Genomic DNA, 25,955 nt, shown 5'->3' with positions numbered 1-25,955 from the left:
GTACTAGTTGCCTCAGCCTTGTGACTCAAAGCATCCTCGGGCAGAGTTTCTTTAAAAAAGCCGCACCTCTTGAGCTTTTCCAAGAATTTTAAGGGGTTTAGATTTTTATCGTTGGCACAGTTTTTATCAGTTTCCATGCTTCCCGGGGCCATGGGTCTGTTTGTTTATCAGCGGCTTATTGAAGATCTTGACAACTCATGTGTTGGTTTTATGTATATGTATTGCAGAAAGCGTAAGGGGTAATTCACCCCCGGCCGAACACTAATACTGACTTGTCATTTAGACCACCAGGATATAGTTGTAATACATGAAAATAGATTCTATTGTGTTATAACCACTATTATAATCTATTATAGTGTATCATAGTTATACATTAATACTTTATAGTGTATTATAATCACAGTTATAATCCATTATAGTGTTATTATTTTTATTATAATTTAGGATAGTTGTAATACAAATTTATATTATAATCACAATAGAGGGTATGCGCATGCATAAAGTGAATGGCATATCGAGTGGCAAATCGAGTGGCAAAGTGAGTTTAAAGTCATTTAACATTGTTTAAAGCAATCAGATAGGACTTTTCTGTTTGGATGTATGGGCTGTCAAGGCCAGAAAGTAGTTTTTTGCCACTCAGTAGGCTTTCCTGCATAACTTCCGGGTATGATGATGATGTCATGCGCATACCCTCTATTAAAAGGGTCAATTTGTTTCTTACTGATAGTGGTACTTTTGTGTAATGGAAAATGTAGATATTTGTATGTGGTGTGTATGGTGTGGTGTAGTGTGGTGTAGTGTGGTGCTAAAGCTGCAGTCGAAAAGGGGCTTAAGCGTGAACAAATTGGCGAGGGATAACTACGGCCGAGCCCCGGCCTTCAAAACAACAGATAAAGGCTGACGTTACATGAAGTAATGAATATGAGCTCATGGACTCTCTTTAATGACAAATCAAACAGCTGCTGCTGCCACAAGTCACTCTTCAAGAATCCACTCAGCAGAATACAAGTCATGGTCTTTTTGTTAAGATACTGAAAGATGCCAAGTCTTTTCTTTTCTTTCTCTCCCTCAACCTCCCCCCCACCCCCCCCAACACCCCGAGCCGGTGTCTACAAAGTGGGTTTGATCGATGAATCATCTGTGAATTCTCTACATCTGGTAAGAGTTTGAAGAATCTGGAGAAGATGTTAGAAAAAAAAGAAGTGACTTGGAAAGAGAGAGAGGTAGTGTGCAAGTGGAGCAACCACCACCGCTCACCCCCAGACCCCAAACCCCCCCAAACAGGGGGAGAGCAGTGCTGTGAGTACTAGACTGCAGCCAAGCCTTCATACTGCAGAAGGAGAGTAGCCTCCATACTCTGATATACGGCAGAAGGAGTATAGAAAGATATCACTTACTGTATATCACTTATACCCGCATATCTGACCAAACATCTCCAAAACGTTAGTGACAGCCACACCACCAGAGGGAGCGCACACAACGGTCAGATAACACAAACCCATAAGACAAATATGGGTTAAATTCTCCTTCTACATCACTGCCACCCAGGTGTGGAATTCCTTGACTACCTCCCTCAACACATGGGCTGCTAAGGTTTATAACATTTCTAGCTGTTGCTGCTGCCGCCGTTCACTCACGCTTTATTTTGAAGAGCCTCGGAAGCTTCGTGCGTGTGCACGTGGGTGTCCACTGACGATTGAGGAAGAAAATCCATTTGTTTACAAAAGCTCGCAAAACTAAAATCCAAACCGCGGCCGACCATCGCGTTAAAGTGTCGCCGTGAAAACAATCAGATCTCTGCTTCCCTGGCGTTCTTTTCACCTCATTCAGAGATAAAGCCCTTTTTATGTTTCAGAGTAGAATGGAAATCAATGCAACCAGCTCGTGCCATTCTCTCTCTCTCTCTCTCTCTCTCTCTCTCTGCTACGGGGTGACGTATGGACTCGGGTCATTCAGAGGGCAGGCAGCTGCACGTATAGTTAACCCTTCGTTGTCTCGTTCAGGGACGAGACAACTCCTTTTGGCAGGGTGACACCTAGTGGCCTTAACTCGTTACTGAACGAGTTTGGCTCCTTGGGTGTTAAAACATGTAGCTCGCTGGCGTCCTTCAAAAATGCCCTGAAAACTCACCTTTCAGGAGGCCAGAGAAGGAGGTAGTTATCACTTCTCCCATAAGACAGCTAAGAAGTGAGCACCTCCCCCCCTTACCTTACCCCCACCCCCTTGTTTCCCCTATACTGTACACATAGTGTTTTTATATCTGCGATATTATTGTATGTTTTCTTTGCTTGCTATTGATTATGTCCATGAATTAAATACCGAGGGCTTTCAACATAAAAAAAAGGACCGTAAAAGGTCTTATTTGAGATGTTCCTTTTAGGCATGGTGTTTAACTGTACTTGTACTGTACTACATTTCATTTGTACTCGTCCGCATAGTCCAGGTCTGTCAGAACTACTGCGGGATGCCGTCTTGACCTCCTTGGTGTTAGCGTGAAGCCAAGCTCTTGTTCCCGTCCCCCTATGGCTTTCCTGAGCGCATAATCTAGAACTATGATGAAGAGGTAGGGGGCTAGGGTGTCTCCTTGCATTACCCCAGCTCGGATGTCAAACACCTCACTGCTGCCATCTGGGGTCACCACTTTGGCCCTTGTTTTTGCGTACATGGTCTCGATAGCCCGGAGAATGTTGGGAGGGACATTGTAGGCCTCAAGGATCTTCACCATCTTGCTTCTGTGGATAGAATCAAAAGCCTTTTTGAAGTCAATGAAGCACAGTACAGCTGCTAGGTTGTTCTTTTTCACCTCCTCTATTAATCTCCTTAATGCCAGGATCTGTGCTACGGTTGTTCTCTCCTCTCGAAAACCATTTTGGTTCTCTCTCAGGTGAGGGTCGATGGCATGCCGTATCCTGTTCAGTATCATTCGGTTGAAGACCTTAGCAGTGATACATGTCAGGCTGATGCCTCTGTAGTTGTCTGGCTTTGAGAGGTCTCCAGCTTTAGGCACCGGGATGATATTAGACAGAGACCATATTTCAGGTTGCTTGTTGTGCTGTAGAGCATTGTTGCAAAAGTCTAGGATGAGGTTGTCTAGGTCGCAGTTCTTCAAGACCTCTGGGGGTATGCCATCCGGCCCAGCACTCTTTCCCTCTCTTAGGGTGGATTTTGCCCTGGCGAGCTCGCTGATTGTGAAGGGTCCATCGTCGATGTTCAGGCCCTGGAGGACTGTCGGTATATTTTCCTCCTCTCCCTCTTCCACTGATGTTCCCAGGAGCCTCTGGAAGTGGTCGAACCATGTTGCCACCCTCTCCTCTGGACTGTGTCCCTCCACCTGGCCCTCCTTGGCCCTCTTCCGCCCTGTCATCTCATTTATTACCTTCCAGGCCTCCCCGTATTGCCTTTCACCTTGCGCTGCCTGCACTCTTCGCACACTTTCCATCACTTCTTCCCCTTTGATGGTGTCGTAGGTGCTGAAGAGAGACTGTTTGGCTTCGTTCAGTGTCTCGCGACCCTCCTCTGTTGGCTCACGCTCAAAGTTGAGTCGTGCTTCCTCCATCCTGCCTCGTGCTGCTACAACCTTCGGGTGTCTGGACCGTGGTGGTGCTCTTACTCTGTTCAGCACTGGCACGCACAGTCTGGTCGCCTCCTCATTCGCTGTGATGAATCTCCCATATTCACGGCTGGGCTCCTCTCCCCTATCCAGCTGCCGAAAGCGCTTCCTGACTTCCTCCGTGTACCTGGTTTGGAGGCCCGGATTGGTCGTGAATGCCTTCCAGTCATGCCGAATCTTGGGGCTTGGCTTTGGGACCCTGAGGCTCAGTCGCACCCTCATGGAGACCACACGGTGATCAGAGCCTACAGAGCTGAACGTGCTGTATGGCTCAGCGTTCAGGATGGAATTCCTCCACTTTTGCCTCACTAGGATATAGTCCAACTGGCGTTGCATACCCGAGGCTCGGTCCTGGAAGGTCCACCTCTTCCCTGTTTTCTTCCGGAACATGGTGTTCGCTGCCAGGAGCTGGTGTTCCATGAGAAGGGCTGTGAGGTATGCGCCGTTGCGGTTGGTAGACTCATGGTATGGGAATGGTGCATCCTCCTGTCCAATCCTGGCGTTGAAGTCGCCAAGGATTGCCAGGAAGTTGTGCGCTGGGACACCTCGGACTGCTGTTGTGAGGTCCTCATAGAACTTCTCAACCTCCTCAGGTAATGCCGTGTTAGTGGGCGAGTACACCACTAAGACTGTTGTTACTGGGTTACCTGCGAATTCAGCCATGAGGATCCTTTCGGTGTGCTTGTGGACCCGTCGGAGGGCCCTGCGCGCCAGAGAACCTAGCAATAGCCCTACTCCCCCTGTTGCAGCCTGGGCCCCGTTTCGCCCCGCAGATGCAGTGATGAACGTGCGTTTCTCCACTGTGTGGTAAACTATCTGGTCGTCAGTGTGGACTCTTCTGTGTTCCTGGACTCCCAGGATCTCTACCCCCTGTTCTTCAGCACAATGTGCCAATTCCACCAGTCTAGCTTCTTCTCTCACTGTGCATGCGTTGAAGGTCCCCATTACAAATGGTCTCCGACAACGCATGAGTGCATTGGGTGGGATGCTGTGGTCAGACAGAACCCTCCCTCGTTCCCGTGGGTTTGAGGTCCTGTCGTCATGATGTCCTCCGGAAGGCGGACCAGCACCACCATCCGCCGCGATGCTCCTGCGGACTCCCGCCGCTGGAAGTATAGGATTTGGGATGACTTTGTTCTTCATGGTTGGCTTTACAATGCTAGTTTAAGGACTGTGGGGTCGCAAATTCTCACAGTCCTGGTTTTTACCTCAGAGTGACCTTCTCCTAGGTGGGTTGCCTACCATGGCTAAGAGCCCCACCCGCCCCGACTGATAGCTCAGATTTCCGGATCTGAATGGTTCGCATGCTGATGTTTTAACTCACTGAATGGTTCTAATTAAATACAAGTTCTAAAGTGTCGAAGTCTTACCCTAATATCCCTCTGGTGAGTGCCTTCAGCTGTGTTCTCCCTGTTCCTGTCTGAGCCATCAGTGCTATCATAATAAACCCATAAGCGGGGGTGTCGTCTCACAATCAGCCATCTTCCATGGGGTCAGAACTCTGTCTGCACGGCGCTAAAACAATAGCCTCGCCGAGCGGATGTATTTATGTTGTTCTTTCAGATTAATTGGGAGACGCCGCACGTTTTGTCTAATCAAGCGGCCTGGCGACGCTTTGTTCACACAAGAGTCAATCAGCGCTGTGCAGAGTGCATGGAACTGCACTTCAATGCACGCAAGTTCGTGTAGTGTGTGTGTGTGTGTGTGTGTGTGTGTGTGAGTGTGCGTGTGTGCATGCATACACACACGGAGAGCAGGGGCGTCACAATGGGGGGAAAAAGTGGGACTGAGTTACTAGGGCCCAAGGTGGAGGGGCCTTAATTATTTTATGCTTTAACTATTGAAAAAATAGCAGATATACAAGCTCACAGCGTGGCACCGAGTGCCGCGCTGCGAGCTTGTAGATCTGCTATTTTTGAAAAGTTGTGAAAACATTTGCAAATCTTTGAATATATTTATTTTCCAAGCGAACATTTGTAACAAAAATGTTGGGTCCGTGGCCAAATACATATCATTTCGGGGGTCCTTGACAAAGTTTGTGCACCACTGACATAGAAAAACATAGGTTTTTCAAAAGATATTCAAAGACTTCACAATTTTTCAAAAATAGCAGATCTCTGTGCCGTGCTGTGAGCTTGTACATCTGCTATTTTTCAAGAGTTAAAGCACAAAATAATGAAGACCATTCATGTTAGTTAGTTAGTTAGTTTCATTTATTGTCCACAGTGTGGAAATGTGTCTTTTGTCTCATATACATTAGTCAACATTAAAAAGACAGATAAACAGCAACAAACACTTACGGTACACACAAAACATCTTAAGGCAACAAGAAGGACAACAGTGGCATATAAGGTGAAGAAACAACATCATGGGGGCCCACAGTGATTCCTTGTACCCAGGGCCCAGAATTTGGTGCGACGACACCCCTGATGGAGAGTGTGCTGTGTGCTGCCGCTCGTGCGTGTGTTAACTGTGTTTCCTCACATCTGCGGCGTCTGCTGTGGCGTCGTTCGGTCCTGGGCTCTCCGAGTTCACGCGGTGCCCCGGGGCGAGCCGAGCCGAGCGCAGACCCTTCCTCTAACCTCCTCCTCGCTGTTTGTTTGGAGTGCCCTGCCCCCCCCCCCCCCCCCCCCCGCCCGGCCCCCCAAAAAACAGTGGCATGGATTGGAGGATCACGGCCGCTTGCACATGGCCCCAAGATGTTGTACTTCTTTTTTCCTGCCTCGGAAAAAAAACTTCACAAACTTGAGTCACGCTCGCTCCCTCCCGCCGCCCCGACTGATCTCAAACTCCTTTGTTGCCTGGAATGTCGGCGTAGTGGTGGTCTCGGGGATGGGGGGGCAATGGGGGAGAGACAATCTGCGATGCAAACGGTGAAATATGACGGATCCCCCGTCAGCCCTTGTATATGTCTGATCTCTCAAACGTGTTCTCTTCTCGCCCCCTCGCTTGATCCTATATACCAGGGGTCTTCAACAACAGCGGGTCCGGGACCCCTAGGCGGTCCCCAGAGTTACTAGAGGGGGGGCCGCCAAATCTTTGAGTGATAGAAAGTTCTCCTTTTTTATATTAACCACTCGAACCCTAGTGTCCTTATTCTGAGAACTGTATAGCGGAAAATAGCTGATCTACAAGCTCACAACGCCTCGTGCTTGTGAGCTTGTAGATCGGCTATTTTCGGGCAAAGAGCTTGTGCAGAGGGGAAAAAGAGCAGACTAAGTACAGAGTGAAAGGTCAAGATTATTAATAAGTATCGACGGTTCAAGTGGTTAAATATCTGAAAACACAAATTAACATGAATCCAAAATACACTGATGATTGTGCTGTCAAACAATGAAACTATATGGAATCTATGAACAGGTTGTGGGGGTCCCTGTTTCATCTCTCTCTCAATAAAGGGTCCTTGGCCTGAAAACGGCTATATACGCCGTATCTCTGTGCACCGCGTTGTTTACTGCAGAATTTTGGGGGTATCTTTGCATCTCGAAGGTTGATAAGATACTGGACTTTCCTCTTTGATATCTCTCGTCCTCCTGTTTGGGCTGGCTGGTGTGTAAAATGGTGGCTTGGCGCTTGGTGTTACCTTTGTGTATACTCTGGCTGCTGTTGCCTGGCTATAAAAGCGGGCCCTTTATGGCAGGAAGAGGTGATTGTGTGTGTGCGTGTGTGTGTGTGTGTGTGTGTGTGTGTGTGTGTGTGCGTGTCTAGCGTCTCTGAGGTGCAGGTTATTCTTTGACTAGTTTATGATCCCATTCGACGTGGACCACATTAACCCATTCAGAACGGGTATCATTATTTTATGCTTTAACTATTGAAAAATAGCAGATATACAAGCTCGCAGCGCGGCACTGAGAGCTTGCCATCTGCTATTTTTGAAAAATCATGAAAATTTGAATTTTGACCCGATTCTATAAGTGTCTTTTGAATCCTTCTAAGATTTTCATGAAAGATTGTCAGAAATCTGGCCAGCCATCGTCAAAGAAAAGGTCCCTTTCACTTAATACTCAGTTAGTCTGTTCTTGAGAGACTACTATGTCAGTGGTTCTCAAACCTTTTCATGTGAAGGACCCCCAAAACGATATGTATTTGGCCACGGACCCCCATCTCAAAATATTTAGTTCCAGGGACCCCCCCCCAGAAGCAAAATTTGAGTTACAAACGTTCGCTTTGAAAATACATATATTCAAAGATGTGCACACATGTTCACGACTTTTTCAAAAATAGCAGATCTACAAGCTCGCAGCGCGGCACTCGGTGCCGCGCTGCGAGCTTGTAGATCTGCTATTTTTCACTGGTTAAAGCATTCAATAATTCTAGGCCCTAAATGGGTTAAAGGCTCTTTGTCTCCGGGACCGAAATACGCTGTGCTCATCACTGACATCACTCCGCGCTCTCGCACAGCGAGAGAGAGAGAGCGACTGAGGTTCATCACGCCGCCTTGTATCGCCGGCGGCGATCTGTGAAGATAAGGGTCGTTTCTCTCTCTCTCCCTTTCTCTTTACTTTCTATCTCTCTTTGTGTCAGCTCTCTTTCTCTCTCTCCCTCCCACGAGGGATAGGACGATACGCGATATTATCGTTTATCGTGATGAAAAACACTATACGATAATCGTATCGTGGAGATTTCATTTATGGTGATATCGTCCTCCATCATGCACTGGGATCAATTCACCTTTTATTTGCCGAGCTGCATAAACTCTCTATAATTGGTAAAAGGTACTTATAATATATGTACTTGATACAGTCTTTTTTCACTCTCCATCAAATGTCTTTGCCAAAGAATTGACGATCTACAAGCTCACAACGCGTCGCTTTGCGACGCGTTGTGAGCTTGATATTTTTTGGCAAATGTTCCGCCCCAGAATAATGGATTTTGATTATCGCGATAATAACGTAAATCGCGATTTCTTTTGTCACAATAAACGGCTTTGCACACAGACGCGTTCTTTCGCACGGACAAAACAGATTATTGCATTCTTTTTAAAGAAAACAATGATTCTCTACTTCTACGACCTCATGCACACCGGCTCCGAATTTGCCGTGCGACAAGTGGCTGCGGCCGTGCGTTCTTTTCTCGATCGAAACCAGTTCGATTTGTGCGTCTTGTCGCATGCGGTAAAAACTCATCGACTCATTTTATGACTCCTTTTCGGATCCGCAGTGTGGATTCCGCACAGCCTTGCACACCAAATCCAATGCGTTTTACTCATACAGCAAACGGAAAAAACGCATAATCGTGGTATGACATTTTCATATGGTCCCATCCCTACCTCCCACCCACATGGATAACAGCACGTTTTGAGTTAGGAGCAGCAGTGTCACAAAGCTGTGATATCAGCCTCTCTGTGGTCCCCACACAGCGCTCTGGTCTCTCCTCTGCTCCCACAACACCCACAATGCAGCAGTGTTTTAAGCATTTTAATGAGTTTTATATGTCAAACTGCTGGGCTTACATAGTCTAGCGGTCACGGGCGCTGGCGGGTCTTGGAAATGTCGGTGGCCTGGGTGACCCCCCGCGCACATGTGCGTGTACTGTGCACACACACGCGCGCGCATACAAACACACACACACTTTTCAATATGCCATTGATTCAGTCGGTGCAAAATTTGTGCCACGAATGACTTTGAATGAATGCAAATTGAAATGTTAAAACATACATTGGTATTATTATTATTGTCGCGTTGTGTCACTCGTATGACTCAAATATGTCGAATCTTAGGCAGAAATATAAATGAAAGTGTACTTGAGTAAAAGTACAAAAGCATTGGTATCAAATGTACTTAAAGTACCAACAGTAAAAGTACTCATTATGTAGAATGTCCCGTTTCAAGTTTTCAAACATATGCAAATCTTTTGAAGATGGCAGATCTACAAGCTCACAATGTCTCACATCGTGACACATTGTGAGCTTGTAGATCGGCTATTTTCGATTGGCCAAAATGTATTAGGGCTGAAGTGGTTAATGTATGTTTTGTAATAAGGATCAAGATCTACAAAGTAACTAGTAACTAAAGTTTTCAAATCATTGTTGTGGAGTAAAAGTACAACATTTGGATCTGAGATGTAGTGGAGTAGAAGTATTGGAATTACTCAAGTAAAGTACAAATAACTCTTAAGTTACTTTACAGCAAGGTTCATCAACGTTGTTTACAGTGGAGATTCTACATGGTGTGGTGTTTGGTCAGGCAATCCTAGACTGTCCTGTCTTCCTGTCTTTATGAAAGCTTAATGCAGGTCTGCTTACAGTCTGCGATCAGGTTCAAGTATCTTAGAGAGTAGCATTTATGGCTGAGAGAGCAGTAAGTAGAGTTCTCAAGTAGTATTGTAAGAAAAACAGGAAACAAATGACCAAAACTCAATCGAAAATCTTTGAAAGTGTCAGTTTTCAAGATGTTTGTGACCATTATCTCTGGAACCGAAGGTCCAATCTGCTCAGTTCAAAGCGTGTTGGATGCCTGACTTTGAGGACATTAAGTGCATAATGAGGCCCGCTGAGAACTCTAGTTAGAACAGCTCAACCTTTTCAGGCAGCGACCCCCAAAATAATCATATTTTAACTGGGGACCCCCCACCCTGACGAGCACTAAGAGTTGAGGCATTACATTTTGTATAACACGGTTCTATTGTGAAAATAGCAGATCTACATGCTCACAACGCCTCGCAATGTAGATCTGCTATTTTCACAATTTCTGCCTCTAATATTTGACAATTTGGCCAATGTTTAATTTGTCATTTTAGAGGTATTAAAATGTCCTTCAATTGCCACTTTAGAAATGTGCAGATATCCTCTATACACTTAAACTTTATGTTGGTTTGTTTATTGTTGAGTGAGAAAACAATGTTGTACATTAAGATCATCATCTGGGGACCCCCCAAAATAATCTGGGGACCCCCCCGACCCACTGGTTGAGAACCACTGAGATCAAAGCCGATGAGAGGCTTCGATCGAGAGTCAAGATCCTCCGTTGTGTCCCCCGTTTCACACCGATACTGTTTGGGGGGAAATCCTTGGCATATTCCTGGTCAACCTGCATGGTGGTGGTGGTGGTGGTGGTCCTAGCTACGCGGATGCTTTCCCACCAACAGCTGGGAATTTGCAACCGGTTGGTTGCTTCTGTGTGAAAAGGGTTACAGGTGTTGCCACCTAGCCAGTCACACCAGTGACAGCCTGTCACAACACAAAAGACATAGAATCAGCCTTAACACCGAACATAATTCATTTAATTGAGCCAGGTCTCCTCCACAAAATCGAACCTGTTTCCCTCCAGAATATGTGTCTTCTGGAGACTAGCAGCAGTTGCGTGTATAGTTCTTGTGCAGAGAGCACTGTTGTGGAGAATGTCTCGCAACCACCTGGTAATCGACACTGTGAGTGGGCAAATAGAACCAAATGGGTGGGTCCATTTGGTTCCAACTCTCTAGATTGTACATTCACGCCGAGAACACGCTGTCAAAGTTACAGACCTGTCAGCCAGGGTCCATTTGGACAACCCCGAAGAAGGCAGTTATAGCTGCCGAAACATTGGTTTTCATTACCCCTGCGTCCAGAATGAAATATTGGAATAATAATATAATATATCATCGTTGTTGAGTGGAAACCTCGTATCTCCAAGTTTCAGATGTGTGCGTTCTTTCGCAAAGCAACGCCCTGTTTCATCATACAAGGCCGACACACAAAAGTAGTGAAAACAGCAGATCTACAAGCACACAACGCCTCGCACCGCGAGAGCAGGGAGAAGCAGAGCCAGACGCCAATATTAATGTGACATACTTATACACACTTGTATTACTCATCAATAATAAACATTGTTCAATCCATATCGTGAGTTATCTGACCGAAACGGTTTTGGACATAGAAGACTTTCACCCGACAACGACGATAATATATGAGTATATTCTGTGAGAAGGACAGGTGCTGAGGTGCGAGCTCCACCAGCCCTCTCACCGGCAAGAGCAGAGCCCAGGCAAGCAGCTGTCTGCGTCCGAGCCAAGACGGGCTAATTGCAGTGGTGGGCGGCTTTTTTCCCCGCTAGGACAGTTTGCTCTAGACAGGCCGTTTATGGGTTTATCACAGTGTCTTGTGGAGCCCTGTCTGGCCTGACAGGCTAATGCGAAAGCTAATATTGTTTCAGGTGACTCTCCGAGCCACCCAGAACCCTGTGAATGCTGCTGACCCACTCTAGTGCCGTTTGTCAATTTGACCTATAAACCCACGTGGAGAACAGGGGCTGTGCTTCAGGGAAACAACAGGTGGCGTTGCATTTGTTACTCGCTTGGACGTGTAGTACTATGGAGCGAGCATATCGATCTTTGGTTTTACTGTTTTCATTTAAATGCTACTGGGGAAACTGTTTAAATTGAATATTTATTGAGTGTGTCATAGTGTTGTCAAAAATATCGATTTATCGAAAAGTATCGTTTTTGAATATAGTATCGATTTTCAGTATGACTTTTCCATAGTATCGATTATATCAATACTCAGTTTTTACCTCTCTCGTTAGTTTACACCTGCGTTACTTTTATGTGTATCCTTCCTACTTTGGCTTATTCCTAGTTGTGAAAACATCAAAGGCAGGCCTTTCAAAAGTGCACTACCATCTACCTCAAGAAGTTCTGTATTTTTCTTTACATAAAAATATATTTTTTTGCTCTAAAATCGCTGTGGTTGCGTGATATCGAAAATGGTATTGAATATCGACATTTTTCAAAATATCGTATCAAGAGAATCCAGTATCTCGCCAAGCCTAGTGCGTCATGATTCGGTTTTGCTGAATTATTTAAATTCTTTTGCTCGGACTGCAAGCAAGAGGTGCTTGGTCTGCCATTTTTTTCTTAGATTAGCCTACTGTTTCTTTCCATTTGATGTATTATTGATGTTGATGTACTGATTACCACCTTGCTTATTGTAAATCGCTCTGGATTAAGAGCGTCTGCTAAATGCCTAAATTGTACATTGTAAGAGTTGTCCCGAACAGCCACTCTTTGCAAAGACAGACGATCTTGGTCTGTCTCGACCCCTGTGGCCTAGCGTTTATAATATGCAGGGAGGTCTTGGGGAGGGGAGGGAGGAGGGAGGGTCGAGGGGGATGGGGGTATGGGGGCGTTAGGGGGGCTTGTGTTCGTCAGGGAGGCTGCAATAGGGGTCAAGTAGGGTCTGGGGTGGGTTGGAGGTGGTGGGAGTGTAACCGTGCCCCTCTCTCTCTCTCTCTCTCTCTCTCTCTCTCTCTCTCTCTCTCTCTCTCTCTCTCTCTCTCTCTCGTTCCCAACCCCCCACTCTCACCTCAGCTGCCCTCAAGTTATGTTATGTTGTTGTCTGGCAGAAACCTTGTATGTCCAAAACCCTTCGTTTTGTATTTATCGTTTTAAAAATGACTTAAACCAGTTGCGGCTTGAGGTGTTGTGTGCTTGTAGATCTGCTATTTTCACTAGCAGGGTTCCCACGGTCATGAAATTCCTGGAACTATTTTGAAATTAGATTTTTTTTCCAGTACTGGAAAAGTTTTGGAATTTATCAAGGGTCCTGGAAGGTCCTGGAAAAAATAGCTATGCATTGTCTTTGGTTATTGATTTTGTTAATACCTCTGAAATGACACATTAAACATGGGCCAAATTGTCAAATATTAGAGGCAGAAATTGTGAAAATAGCCGATCTACATGCTCACAACACCTCGCAACGCGAGGCGATGTGAGCATGTATAGATCTGCTATTTTCACAATAGAAACGTGTTATACAACTCAACTCTTAGTGCTCGAACTGGTGGGGGTCCCCAGTTAAAATATGATTATTTCGGGGGTCACAGCCTGAAAAGGTTGAGAACCACTGGCATACACTACCTGTCTTTGGGCATTGCGCATAGGAGTAAGCGACTTGTTATTAAGCTGAATTATTGTTACTAGCCCTTACCCGTTCAAAGATATGAGCTCCGAAATGATGTGCAGTGTGTGGATTATGGGATGTGCACTGTGCACACAATATATGAGGGATGGAAAGTAACTTTAACTGGTGCTTGCATGCTAATATGTAGGAGCATCAATGTAAATACCCGTTCCATTTAACGGCTACAGAGATACTGTGTACCGATCTGCATGATTTTGGACAACATCTGTAACAGGGCCAGAACCCCCCCCCCCCCCCCCCCCCCGCCCGCCTGCCCGCCTGCCCACACACACCCCCCCCCCCCCCGCCCGCCTGCCCGCCCGCCTGCACACACACACTCCTCCCCCCCCCCCCCCCGCCTGCCCGCCCGCCTGCACACACACACTCCCCCCCCCCCCCCCCCCCCGTGTGTGTGTGTGTGTGTGTGTGTGTGTGTGTGTGTGTGTGTGTGTGTGTGTGTGTGATTGTGCATGGCCTGAACAACAGCGCCCCTCCCTTAACATGTGTGGTCACAAAAGGTACTGTATGCTAAATAGATATAGATACACCATAAAAATGCTATTATACAGCATACGATTTGTGAAAGTGACAAACGGGCTTCACAGTTATGTCAGGTGTGTTCATATGCTGATGGTGATGCGATTTCAGATCAATTGCTCCAGCCACCGAGGAGAAACGCTGAGACAGACAGACACTCACTCAGACAGACACTCAGACATTCGCAAAATTATAGTATAGATATAGTCCTGGAAATTGGGTTAAAAATTATGGAAAAGTTTTGGAAAGGTTTTGGAAATTAATTGGTAAAAATGTGTGGGAACCCTGCACTAGTCTCGTGCGACAGTCTTGATATGGTGAAGCAGGAATTTACTTTGCGAAGAAACATACAAATTCACTCGGAGATACGAGGTCTCTGCCCGACAGTGACGTTCTGTTACTCTCCACTATGGACAGACTATAGAGGTTACGCCGACCTTCGTGGTCGCCCCGCCGACGACTGGCTGTTCCAACCTTCAAAAAAACAGGGCAGGGGTGTTCGGTGTGACACGCTTTGCGGTCACAGTTCAGAATGGGATTCGGCGGGGCTAAATTTAGTCTCTCTCTCCCTCCCCTCCTCCTGTGTCTTATGTATTCAAATGTTTGCTGTGCCAACACCTCAACCTTGCGCTCAAGAAGTACAATTGTCCGCGACTAGGACTCCTCGGATTTCCAAGAAAGCCGGCCGCGCTGGTCGTGTGCCCGGCAGTGAGAGTAAAAATGCGTGACGCGGGACCCCTTTACAATTGGTTCAGTGTGGATTGGAAAGTTGGCCGCCCCGACGCACACGCTTAAATTATTGCTCTCTTAACCGATTCAGAACGGGTACACATATTATGCTTTAACTATTAAAAAATAGCAGATATACAAGCTCACAGCGCGGCACCGAGTGCCGCGCTGCGAGCTTGTAGAGCTGCTATTTTTGAAAAATCGGGAACATGAATTCTGACCCGATTCTATAAGTGTCTTTTGAATCCTTCTAAGGTTTTTTGAAAAAACCCTATGTTTCTATGTCAGCAATCTGGATAGCCATCGTCAAAGAAAAGGTCCTTTTCACTCAACTGGAGCTCAGTTAGTCTGTTCTTGAGAGACTACTATGTCAGTGGTTCTCAAACCTTTTCATGTGAAGGACCCCCCAAATGATATGTATTTGGCCACGGACCCCCATCTCAAAATATTTAGTTCCAGGGCCCCCTCCAGAAGCAAAATTTGAGTTACAAACGTTCGCTTTAAAAATACAAATATTCAAAGATTTGCACACATTTTCACGACTTTTTCAAAAAATAGCAGATATACAAGCTCACAGCGCGGCACTCGGTGCCGCGCTGCGAGCTTGTATATCTGCTATTTTTCAATAGTTAAAGCATTCAATAACCCTAGGCCCTAAATGGGTTAATGCTTTTTTTGGTCAAGCACTAAGGCCTTGAGAGAGTGCCGATTTCTGATCCCGCTGACTAATGTCAAACAGTCCTGCCCGGCCCAGTGTGTGCATAAACACAGGCATTCTAGCTGTACCATGCCATGGAATGCACCGTTTGGAATATTCCAGGGGCGCTTTTTCTTTTTGGCATCAAAGTGCTTTTGTAGTATTTGCCATATTTAATCATGGCGGCGACTCTTTGCCATTTCAAAGTCTTTGAAACGTAATAACAATAGGACTTTTTCCAGTAACTCTGATAAGCACAGTGTCAAAAGTCAAAAGTCTAAAGTTTGAGGAGGTATTTGAAAGACGCCTGCATGTCCCTGGTTGCGTTGTGCCAGCTGAACAGGGACGTGCAGAGAATGTTAGAGAGGCAGGGGCTGACATTTCTGAAAGGGCACTTTCTCGTTGTGAGCTTGGAGGTCGGCTATTTTCGGTGCTTGATGCCACACTGAACTAAGCATAATCAAGTCAATACTGGAGATGTGGCGTAATGGCATGGAGACAATTCTTTCAATATAAGATGCTGCATTCAAGTTCAGGAGAGTTTGGACAAGGCCATTCTCTTGAATGCTGCCTTTCAAGGTATGGCATGGAAAAAGGCGATTTGCATTTCTTTCACCATAATAAAAACTGCATTCATGGTCTGGAGAGGGCACTTTTTACAGGTGGATAAAAGGGCAGGGGCTCAAGCCCCCTTTGATGTCTCTGTGTGCCCGTGCCTGCAGCTGAATATAAGTCCTAAGTTAAGTCCGTAAAATCCCTACTAGAGACTTAGTACTAGCTACTAGTTAGTTTGCAACTAGTTACTGCACTTTGTTGCAGCACGGCGGCTGTTTATGGCACAACCTAGCAGTGCATAGACTGTTGGTAGGCTGTATGTATGCCCTGTGAGTCACGTAAAATGATGTCAGAGAGTCATCCGATTCCAAGGAAAACTGGTTTCACCTGTAAACACTCAAGAGGACTAAACGGAGAGGTGTGTGCCAGGTGTTTAAAAACCCACTGCCGCTCGCGACACACCGTCTTACGGCAGAGTATAAAACCGACTCTGGGTTGCTTCAATCTGTGAAGCATTATCGCCACAGTTAGTGGTGACACGCACGGCTTAAAGTTCTCCGTTCGCCACGACTGATTTCACTCGTTTGGATTCCGTGGAAGCCAGCGTGCCTGTTATGAAACACGTTGCACACAGCGAAACTAGACGATCTACAAGACCACGGAGATCTCATAAAAGCAAAGGTTATAAAGCCTCAGTCTGTGATTTCTCTACCTGGTTGGCAGTTTACAGTTTAGGCATTTAGCAGACGCTTTTAATCCAATGCGATTTACAATAAACAGTTGATACATCAATATAATAAGCAAGATAATATGTCAGTTACATCAACAACAATACAACAAATGCATGGGGATATCAATCTAGAAAAAAAACAATAACACACTGTTGTAGGTAGACCACGCACCTAATCAGTAAAACAACTTTACACAGCAGGAACAATATGCACTTTAAGCACATTTTGTTGCCAATACTTTTGTACTTTTACTCAAGTGCATATTTGAAATTCCGGACTTTTACTTGTAACAGAGTATTTCTACATCGCTGTATTGATACTTTTACTTAAAAGAGAGAGAGAGAGAGAGAGAGAGAGAGAGAGAGAGAGAGAGAGAGAGAGAGGAAGCAGTGTTGATTTTGTCGACTAAAACTATGACGAAACATGTTTGTCGACTGCATTTTTTTCACTGACGAAAATGAAATAAAAACTAAATAAAAACTAAGCTGTGATGACTAAAACTACTAAAAGACTAAAAAGACTAAATATATTGACAATTTCGTCAACAAAATAAAAACTAGACTAAAATGTTGAGGAGGGACTAGTGGAGAAGAGTCATTTTATGTTTGGTTGCTCTCCGGTTTTTCAGCACGCAACCTAGTGTAAAATCAGTCATTACTATGCCATCAAGGCCTGCCAAAATTCATTTTAGTGTACTAAATCAACTGCAGATTTAGTCGCCTAAAATCTTATGATATTCAGTCAACTAAAACTAGACTAAAACTAGAACTTTTCAGGTGACTAAATTATGACTAAACTAAAAGACATTTTATTCAAAGACTATGACTATAAAACTATCAAAATCTACTGTCAAAAACAACACTGAAAGGAAGAGAGAGAGAGCGACTGGAGGCGAGAGAGAGAGAGAGGGAGGGAGAGAGAGGGAAACGGCCGTTATCAGCAGCCACCTCATACAGTAGGTGTTAAAACGCCGTGAAACTTATCTCATCTGATAGGGCAGGAAAATGAATCTGGCTGAACGCTGACGAGGGCCGGGAGAGAAAAGAGGGCCGTTGTGTAAACACCACCTCCTTCCCTGTACGCCTGTCAGAGGTGACTGGGAAAGCGCCACATGTGTGTGCCCTGCATAAACACTGCACACACACACACACACACACACACACACACACACACACACACACACACACACACACACACACACACACACACACACACAGAGGAGCAGTGCTTTGTTTGTTACCCTGGCCTTTGGCACCCGTACGGCAGCTTTGGCTCTTGATTGTGACTTTTCTTTTTTCTCCACCCCCCACTCCTTTTAGTCGTACATTTCGTCGTTGTCGGGTGAAAACCTTGTATGTCCAAAACTCTTCGTTTTGCATTTATCATTTTAACACAGCGGGTGCCCACGAGGTGTCTACACGCCAATCTCTTTGATGTCTCTGGAGGCCCACGACGCGTTGACGTGTTTACTGTATTTACAGTATTAACTTTAAACCTCACCGTTACGTTGGGGCTGCGCCTGGATGTAGCCCATTAGCCGCTAGTCCCATCTTTAACGCCCTTTATCTCTGATGTTTGTTTTATGGCTAAAACTGTGGCCTCGTGCGGCAAAATGTCCAAATTTTGATCGGTAATGAACAGCTATGATCAACACTGGCCCATACAGTAAGTTACACAATAACATCCTGTCTGCGCTCATGTGACCAAGTGACGTCATGACGCATGCATTGACGCAACAGGGCCTTGTATTCTTCTATGGAAGTGGCTTTGGGCACTTAGCTGGGGCTCTGGCGCCACCTTTTGGGCAGCCGATGTGTTAAAAATGATCTAAACTAGTGAAAACAGCCGATCTACAAGCACACAACGCCTCGCACCGCGAGTCGTTGTGAAGCAGGGCTTTACTTTGCGAAAGAACGTACAAATTTGAAACTTGGAGATACGAGGTTTCTGCCCGACAGTGACGATTTGTAAATGCTCCCCTCCAAACTTTGCCTTTCATGTCCGTATGTTCAGGCTCTGATGCACACTGCACAGCCCCCCCAATCTTCTCTTTTAAACCCACTTGTCATGTTCTCTAGAAGAACAGGGGTCTTCAACAGGGGGTCCGGGACCCCTAGGGAGTCCTCGGAGTTACTACAGGGGGTCCTCCAAATCTGAGTGATAGGCTAATTCTTTTAAATGGACAACTTGAACCCTCGCGTCCCTATTCTGAAGAGAACTTTAGTCCCCCAAAAAAGCAGATCTACAAGCTTGTAGATCGGCTATTTTTGGCAAATAGGTTTGGTGTCGAGGTGAAAAAAGTGAAAGGTAAAATTTACTATGTATCGACGATTTAAGTGGTTAAATGTCTGAAAAACAACAACAACAACAACAACACATTAACATGAATCCAACATAAACTGATGACAATGCTGTCAAACAAGTCGATGAAAATCTGCGACACAATTTTATACAATATGCAGTGGCTTTATCTCCCTCTCAGCTAAGGGGTCCTTGGCTTGAAAACGTTGAAGACCCCTGCTCTAAAAAGAAGCATTTAAAAGGGAACCTTTTGGGAAGTGACATCTGTGGCGGTTTAGCTCGCGGCTGCCTCTCTTACAAGGGGGTCCGACTCAGCAGGTAAAAGTTCTTGCGGGCCAATCTGCGCTCGCTTGTTAAAAAAACCCACAATGATTGCCGCAACAGACGACAGCCCTCTCCCTCGTCCGTCCTTCCTCCACATGCATCTTTGTGTGTGTGTGTGTGTGTGTGTGTGCGCGTGTGCGTGCACGTGTGTTCTTACTTCTTCTGAATATACATACCTCCCGGCTGTGTGCGGCGCGCAGGAAAACCCTGTGATTTTTCACTTAGCTTCAGCCATAACGAGGTAATTGCCTCCTGTTGCAGGGGACGGCAATTTAGCATTCTGGGTCACAATGGTTGGGGAGGTGCCCCGACGAGCACTCTACAACACACACACACACACAGGGGCGTCACACCAAATTCTGGACCCTGGGTACAAGGATTCACTGTGGGCCCCCCATGAATGTTAACTATTGAAAAATAGCAGATATACAAGCTCACAGCGCGGCACCGAGTGCCGCGCTGCGAGCTTGTAGATCTGCTATTTTTGAAAAATTGTGAAAATGTGTGCAAGAAACTTATGTTTCTATGTATGTCAGTGATGCTCAAACTTTTTCATGTCAAGGACCCCAAAAAAAATGATATGAATTTGGCCACGGACCCCCCCCCCCAAACAAAACTTGAGTTACAAATGTTCGCTTAATTTGCACACATTTTCACGACTTTTCAAAAAATAGCAGATCTACAAGCTCGCAGCGCGGCACTCGGTGCCGTGCTGTGAGCTTGTATATCTGCTATTTTTCAATAGCTAAAGTTACTAGGGCCCCTCCACCTTGGGCCCTGGTAACTCAGTCCCACTTTCCTACCCCTTGTGACGCCCCTGCACACACACACACACACACACACACACACACACACACACACACACACACACACACACACACACACACACACACACACACACACACACACACACACACACACACACACAAACACACACACACACACACCGCGCTGTCAAGAAGAAGTTGTGCCCGGAGGCCTGACAACACGCTCTGCTATTATCTCGTCACACAAGTAGCGCACGGCGAGAGAAGGAGTTTGGGAAAGGGAGACTGTCATTATCTGCAATCAAGCAGGCTGACGGGAGAGCGAGAAGAGAAAGGGAAGGAGGTAGACAGACAGAGAGAGAGAGAGAGAGAGAGAGATGGGAGCTCGCGACCATATTAAGCTGTGTGCGCTTAAAGAGAGAGAGAGAGAGAGAGAGAGAGAGAGAGAGAAACCGCCAATTATTTCCCCCCTCAAGGACGGCTTGTCCTCCGTTTGATCCTTAATAGGGTATAATCTGTGGCATTTATAGTTGTTTGTTGTTGCGAATGTCTAAAAATACCTTTTGGTTGTGCGAGTCCTATTTTATACAGTCACAAATATTGATATTGGCAGATCTACAAGCGCACAGGTGTTGCTACTGTATGCGCCGAGAAAACAGCGGATGATCTATAAGCTTGTTGTGTGCTTGTTGTAGATTGATATTATCGGTACTTTAGAAAATCTTTGTATCTTTGCATAATTTTGAATGACAAGAAAATAGGCATTCCAGGTTGAAAGTGGTTCAAATGGGAGTCTCCTGTCCACTCCACCACCTCACGATATATTTGATCAAATTAATATTACAATATATAAGGGGGCTTCAACAGGTGGTTCGGGACCCCTAGGGGGTCCTCAGAAGTCCTCCAAATCTTCCAATCCTTTTTATATTAACAACTTAAACCCTAGTGTCCATATTCTGAGAACTGTAGCCAAAAATAGCAGATCTACAAGCTCACAACGCCTCACAGCACGAGGCGTTGTGAGCCTGAAGATCGGCTATTTTCGGCAAAGAGGTTTGGTCAGGTGTAGAGGGGAAAAAGAGCAGACTAAGTACAGAGTGAAAGGTCAAGTTTATTAGGTAATGACGGTTCAAGTGGTTAAATATCTGAAAACACAAATTGACATGAATCCAAAATACACTGATGATTGTGCTGTCAAAGATGAAACTATTATGGAATCTATGATAAGGTCGTGGGGGTCCCTGTTTCATCTCTCTCTCAACTAAGGGGTCCTTGGCCTGAAAACGTTGAAGACCCCTGCAATATATTGTAGCCTAATCTTTGACATTTCTTTTGGAGAATAAGCAAAATCATGCTCGAGCCGAGGATTCATTCTGTATCGTAGGATTAATTTGCGATATTTAAGTGCCATCAATTTCCCTCTATTACGTAGTCATAGACATAATATCTCAGAGAAAGCCGCTTGCCTTCTCGTGATGGGAGAAACAACAAGAATGTGGCGGTGTGCGTGCGTGCGTCAGGTGAACGTGTCCCCGGCCGGCCTATAGCTGGGAACAAGCGTCCATCTCTCGGCAGGCCTGTGAAACATTCCTGGGCTGTCTCTGAACGTCTGGGGCGTAGGGACGCCGGAACGGGAGGGCTGTGGGACGCCTTTGTCTCTGTCTGCCTGAGACTGAGACACACACACACACACACACACACACACACACACAGACACACACACACACACACACACACACACACACACACACACACACACACACACACACACACACACACACACACACACACAGACACACACACACACACACACACACACACACACACACACACACACAGACACACACACACACACACACACACACACACACACACACACACACACACACCGCTCTCAGTACGACCTCCTCTGTCTTATTCCCGACAGGCTGAAGAGAAATCGGTGTGTGTCACTAATGAACAAAAGAGGGCATTTGTTTGCACATATGACTCAATTTGATTCATATAGCGTGGGAACCTTTAACTGAAATGCAGGTGGCATACTGCAATATCTCTCTCTCACACGCAGTCACACACACACAAACACACACCCACACACACACACTTGGCAGCGGTAACGCTATATCACCGGACAAATCACTTTCTAATAAGCCGCTGTACAAGTAAAGTGCCAGCTATTAACCCATTTAGGCCTAGAATTATTGAATGCTTTAACCAGTGAAAAATAGCAGATATACAAGCTCACAGCGTGGCACCGAGTGCCGTGCTGCGAGCTTGTAGATCTGCTATTTTTGAAAAAGTCGTGAAAATGTGTGCGAATCTTTGAATATATGTATTTTCAAAGCGAACATTTGTATCTCAAATTTTGCTTCTTGGTGGTCCCTGGAACTAAATATTTTGAGATGGGGGTCCGTGGTCATTTTGGGGGTCCTCCACATGAAAAGGTTTGAGAACCATGCACTGACATAGTAGTCTCTCAAGAACAGACTAACTGAGCTCCAGTTAAGTGAAAAGGACCTTTTCTTTGACGATGGCTGGCCAGATTGCTGACATAGAAACATAGGTTTTTTTTTTAAAAAACCTTAGAAGGATTCAAAAGACACTTATAGAATCGGGTCAAAATTCTAATTTTCACGATAAAAAAAAATAGCAGATCTACAAGCTCGCAGCACGGCACTCAGTGCCGCGCTGTGAGCTTGTATATCTGCTATTTTTGTATATCTGCTAGTTAAAGCATTCAATAATGATACACAATAATGTGTAACCCGTTCTAAATAGGTTAAATACGCTATTAGCCCTAAAGTGCAAATTGACTGCTTGTGCAGATGAATGGCCTGCGGGCGGGCTTAGGTAAGTGAGCCAGGAGAGAGACACAGTCTGTATCAATAGTATTGATCGGGGCTCGCACTGGAAGGTTAGCTCACAATGGATGTACTGCAGGAACACTTAACGCACACTGAACAGGGCAATCTGTCAAGTCGGAGGAGGAGGGGGAAAAAAGGAAAGTGAAGTTCGTCCGATTGTCAAAAAAACGGCTGCTGTTGATGAGTTTAAAAAAAAAAAAATCTTGGTAAAGAAAAGCATAAAATAGGATTTTGAAAAAAGTCACAGATGGTTGCTAATATTGCGATTTTGTGTTTTCATCCGCCTTCTATAATTGCGACCGTCAGGTCGCAAGTTACTATGAAAAGCTCCACCGGCTGTCTAAAGCCTATGTCTACAGCCGCATGTCTGTCCCATTTCCCATATTCCCTCCTGATTGGCTACGATTGCCTTCTAAAGTTTGTATATGCGACCTGACGGTCGCTTATCTCCCGATTAGGGAGTCTTACTGGTATTAAATGTACTACTGTATGTTATTGATCTAAATTGTAAACGTGTGCTTTCCCCCCTGTCTCTTTCAGAAATCTCGGCGGCAACAAGTTGACAAACATCAGCGAAGAAGTCTTTGCCAATCTCCCCAACCTACGAGAGCTGTAAGTAGTCTATGCAGTGCTGTCACTCAGCCATACTGTTATGTCCATACTGTACAGAAGTACGTACTTGGACAGTAGCCTGGCAGTAACCCAACAGTCCAAACACTTAGGTATTTAAACATTTGGTATTTAACAGTGGTATTTAAACATTTCTGTGTCAGGGATCCTCAAAATTGATATGTCTTAGGCTGCGGAAATAGTTTGTGCCAGGGACCTCCATAAGAGATGAGAAAATGTCTATGTATTTACCTCACGATTAAAATTTGTTCAGAAAATAGCTACAGTAAATGTAAGTACAATATAGGCAGGCTTAGAGCAGGGGTCTTCAACAAGGGGGTCCTCAGAGTTACTACAGGGGGGCTGCCAAATCTTCGTGTGATATAGTAGGATAATTCTGTTAAATTAACAACTTTAATCCTCGCATCCCTATTCTGAGGACAACTTTAGCCAAAAAACGCCTCGCAGTGTTGAGAGCTTTTGTAGATCGGCTATCTTCGGGGTAAAAAAAGAGCAGACCAAGTACATAGTGAAAGGTCAAGTTTACTAAGTATCAACGATTTAAGTGTTTAAATGTTTGAAAAAAATACATGAAAACGAATCCAACATAGACTGATGACAGTGCTGTCAAACTGAAATCAATGAAAATCTGCATCACACATTGATACAATATTTAGAGGGGGTCCCTGCTTCATCTCTCTCTCAGCTAAGCGTTGAAGACCCCCTGGCTTAGAGTGGTTAAAGTCCTTACCAGGAGGAGGAAGAGGATGGCACCGTCCTAGTATTTTAAAAATAACACGGGGGAGTAAAACAGATGTAGACATAAGCGTATGACCGGTTGCACTGCTGACTGCCAGAGATGTCACCAGTGTGTGTATCATCACCGCTCTGCTTGTGTGTTTGTGTGTGTGTGTGTGTGTGTGTGTGTGTGTGCCCCCTGATGTGTGTGTGCCAGCGTGCTGAGTGACAGCGAGCCCGGCCCTCTCCTCACCGTATAAAATATTTACAAGGCCAGTGTTGCCCACAGTATCGGGTGGTGGAGCGCAGGGCTTAATATAGAAAACCACCACTTTATTCTCAATTGGACCCGGTTCAAGGCGATACATGGGCCGAGGACTGCTAGTGCTATAGGGATGCGTGAGCGGGGGGTCAGGCCCTTCAAGATGGACGTTTCTAATTAAGAGAAGAAATCTCAAGACGTCTTGGGAGTTTGTCCGTTAACATTTTGTCCATCTGACATCGTCGTGCTCGAAAGCTTGTTCGGGCCCCTGTCGCGATGTGATGGTGACGGTGTATTGCAACGTCGCGGACGCACGCACGCGCTCTCCCGACGCCACTCGGACGGACAGCAACGGCGGCGTACGGAGGAGTCCCAGAGGGAGGCTATACTCTGTTAAGAAATTGACGGGTTGCAGTTTGCGTCGGTGTTCATGGATTTGCTGTCCGCCTGCCGGATCGATGCTTTGCTGAGCTCTACCGAAAGGGACTGCTGTAAAACGGGAGCCCGGCCAACACGTGCATGCACGCGCGCACGCACGCACACACACAAACTCTTTAACACAGGAGTGGTTTGAGTGAGTGGCTGGATCACTTGAGTGCAGGCGCATATGCACGGACGCACGCACGCACGCACGCACGCACGCACACACACACACACACACACACACACACACACACACACACACACACACACACACACACACCACCCAAATGGTCCGGTTAAGTGCGCTGCTGTGTCATGCTTTCCCTCGAGTGTGAAGTCCCACTGCACTGCTCTCTAAGCCTGTGGTGCTCAAAGTGGGACCTTGAGGGGGTTCACATGGGGGTCCCCAGCAAAATGAGGAACTGTTTAACCACTCTAAGCCTATATCATAGGTCTTCAACAGGGGGTCCGGGACCCATGGGGGTCCTCAGAGTTACTACAGGGGGTCCTCCAAATCTTTGAGTGATAGATAATCTTTGAACCCTAGTGTCCATATTCTGAGAACTTTAGCCAAAAATAGCAGATCTACAAGCTCACAACGCCTCGCAGTGCAGCACGAGGCGATTTGTGAGCTTGTAGATCGGCTATTTTTGGCAAAGAGTTTTGGTGTAGAGGGGGAAAAGAGCAGACTAAGTACAGAGTGAAAGATCAAGTTTATTAAGTATTGTCGGTTCAAGTGGTTAAATATCTGAAAACACGAATTAACATGAATCCAAAATACACTGATGATTGTGCTGTCAAACAATGAAACTATATGGAATCTATGAACAGGTTGAGGGGGTCCCTGCTTCATCTCTCTCTCTCAACTAAGGGGTCCTTGGCCTGAAAACGTTGAAGACCCCGGGTCTAAGCGTTGTGTGAGATTCAGCTA

The 25,955-nt window shown here is 45.7% G+C and overlaps 1 protein-coding gene across 1 annotated transcript in view; it reads left to right on the top strand.

Moving 5' to 3' along the window:
* The window catches only part of lrig1 (leucine-rich repeats and immunoglobulin-like domains 1), a 113,690-nt gene that overhangs the window by 13,042 nt on the left and 74,693 nt on the right, over positions 1–25,955 (top strand). Inside the window, exon 2 of the mRNA XM_080727395.1 lies at positions 23,533–23,604. Within this exon, the coding sequence (XP_080583521.1) occupies positions 23,533–23,604 (72 nt within the window). The remainder of the gene's footprint in view (positions 1–23,532; positions 23,605–25,955) is intronic.

Source organism: Nannobrachium achirus, assembly GCF_963921795.1.
Source record: "Nannobrachium achirus genome assembly, chromosome: 6".
Lineage (NCBI taxonomy): Eukaryota > Metazoa > Chordata > Actinopteri > Myctophiformes > Myctophidae > Nannobrachium > Nannobrachium achirus.
This window is presented reverse-complemented; position numbering and strand designations above follow the sequence as displayed.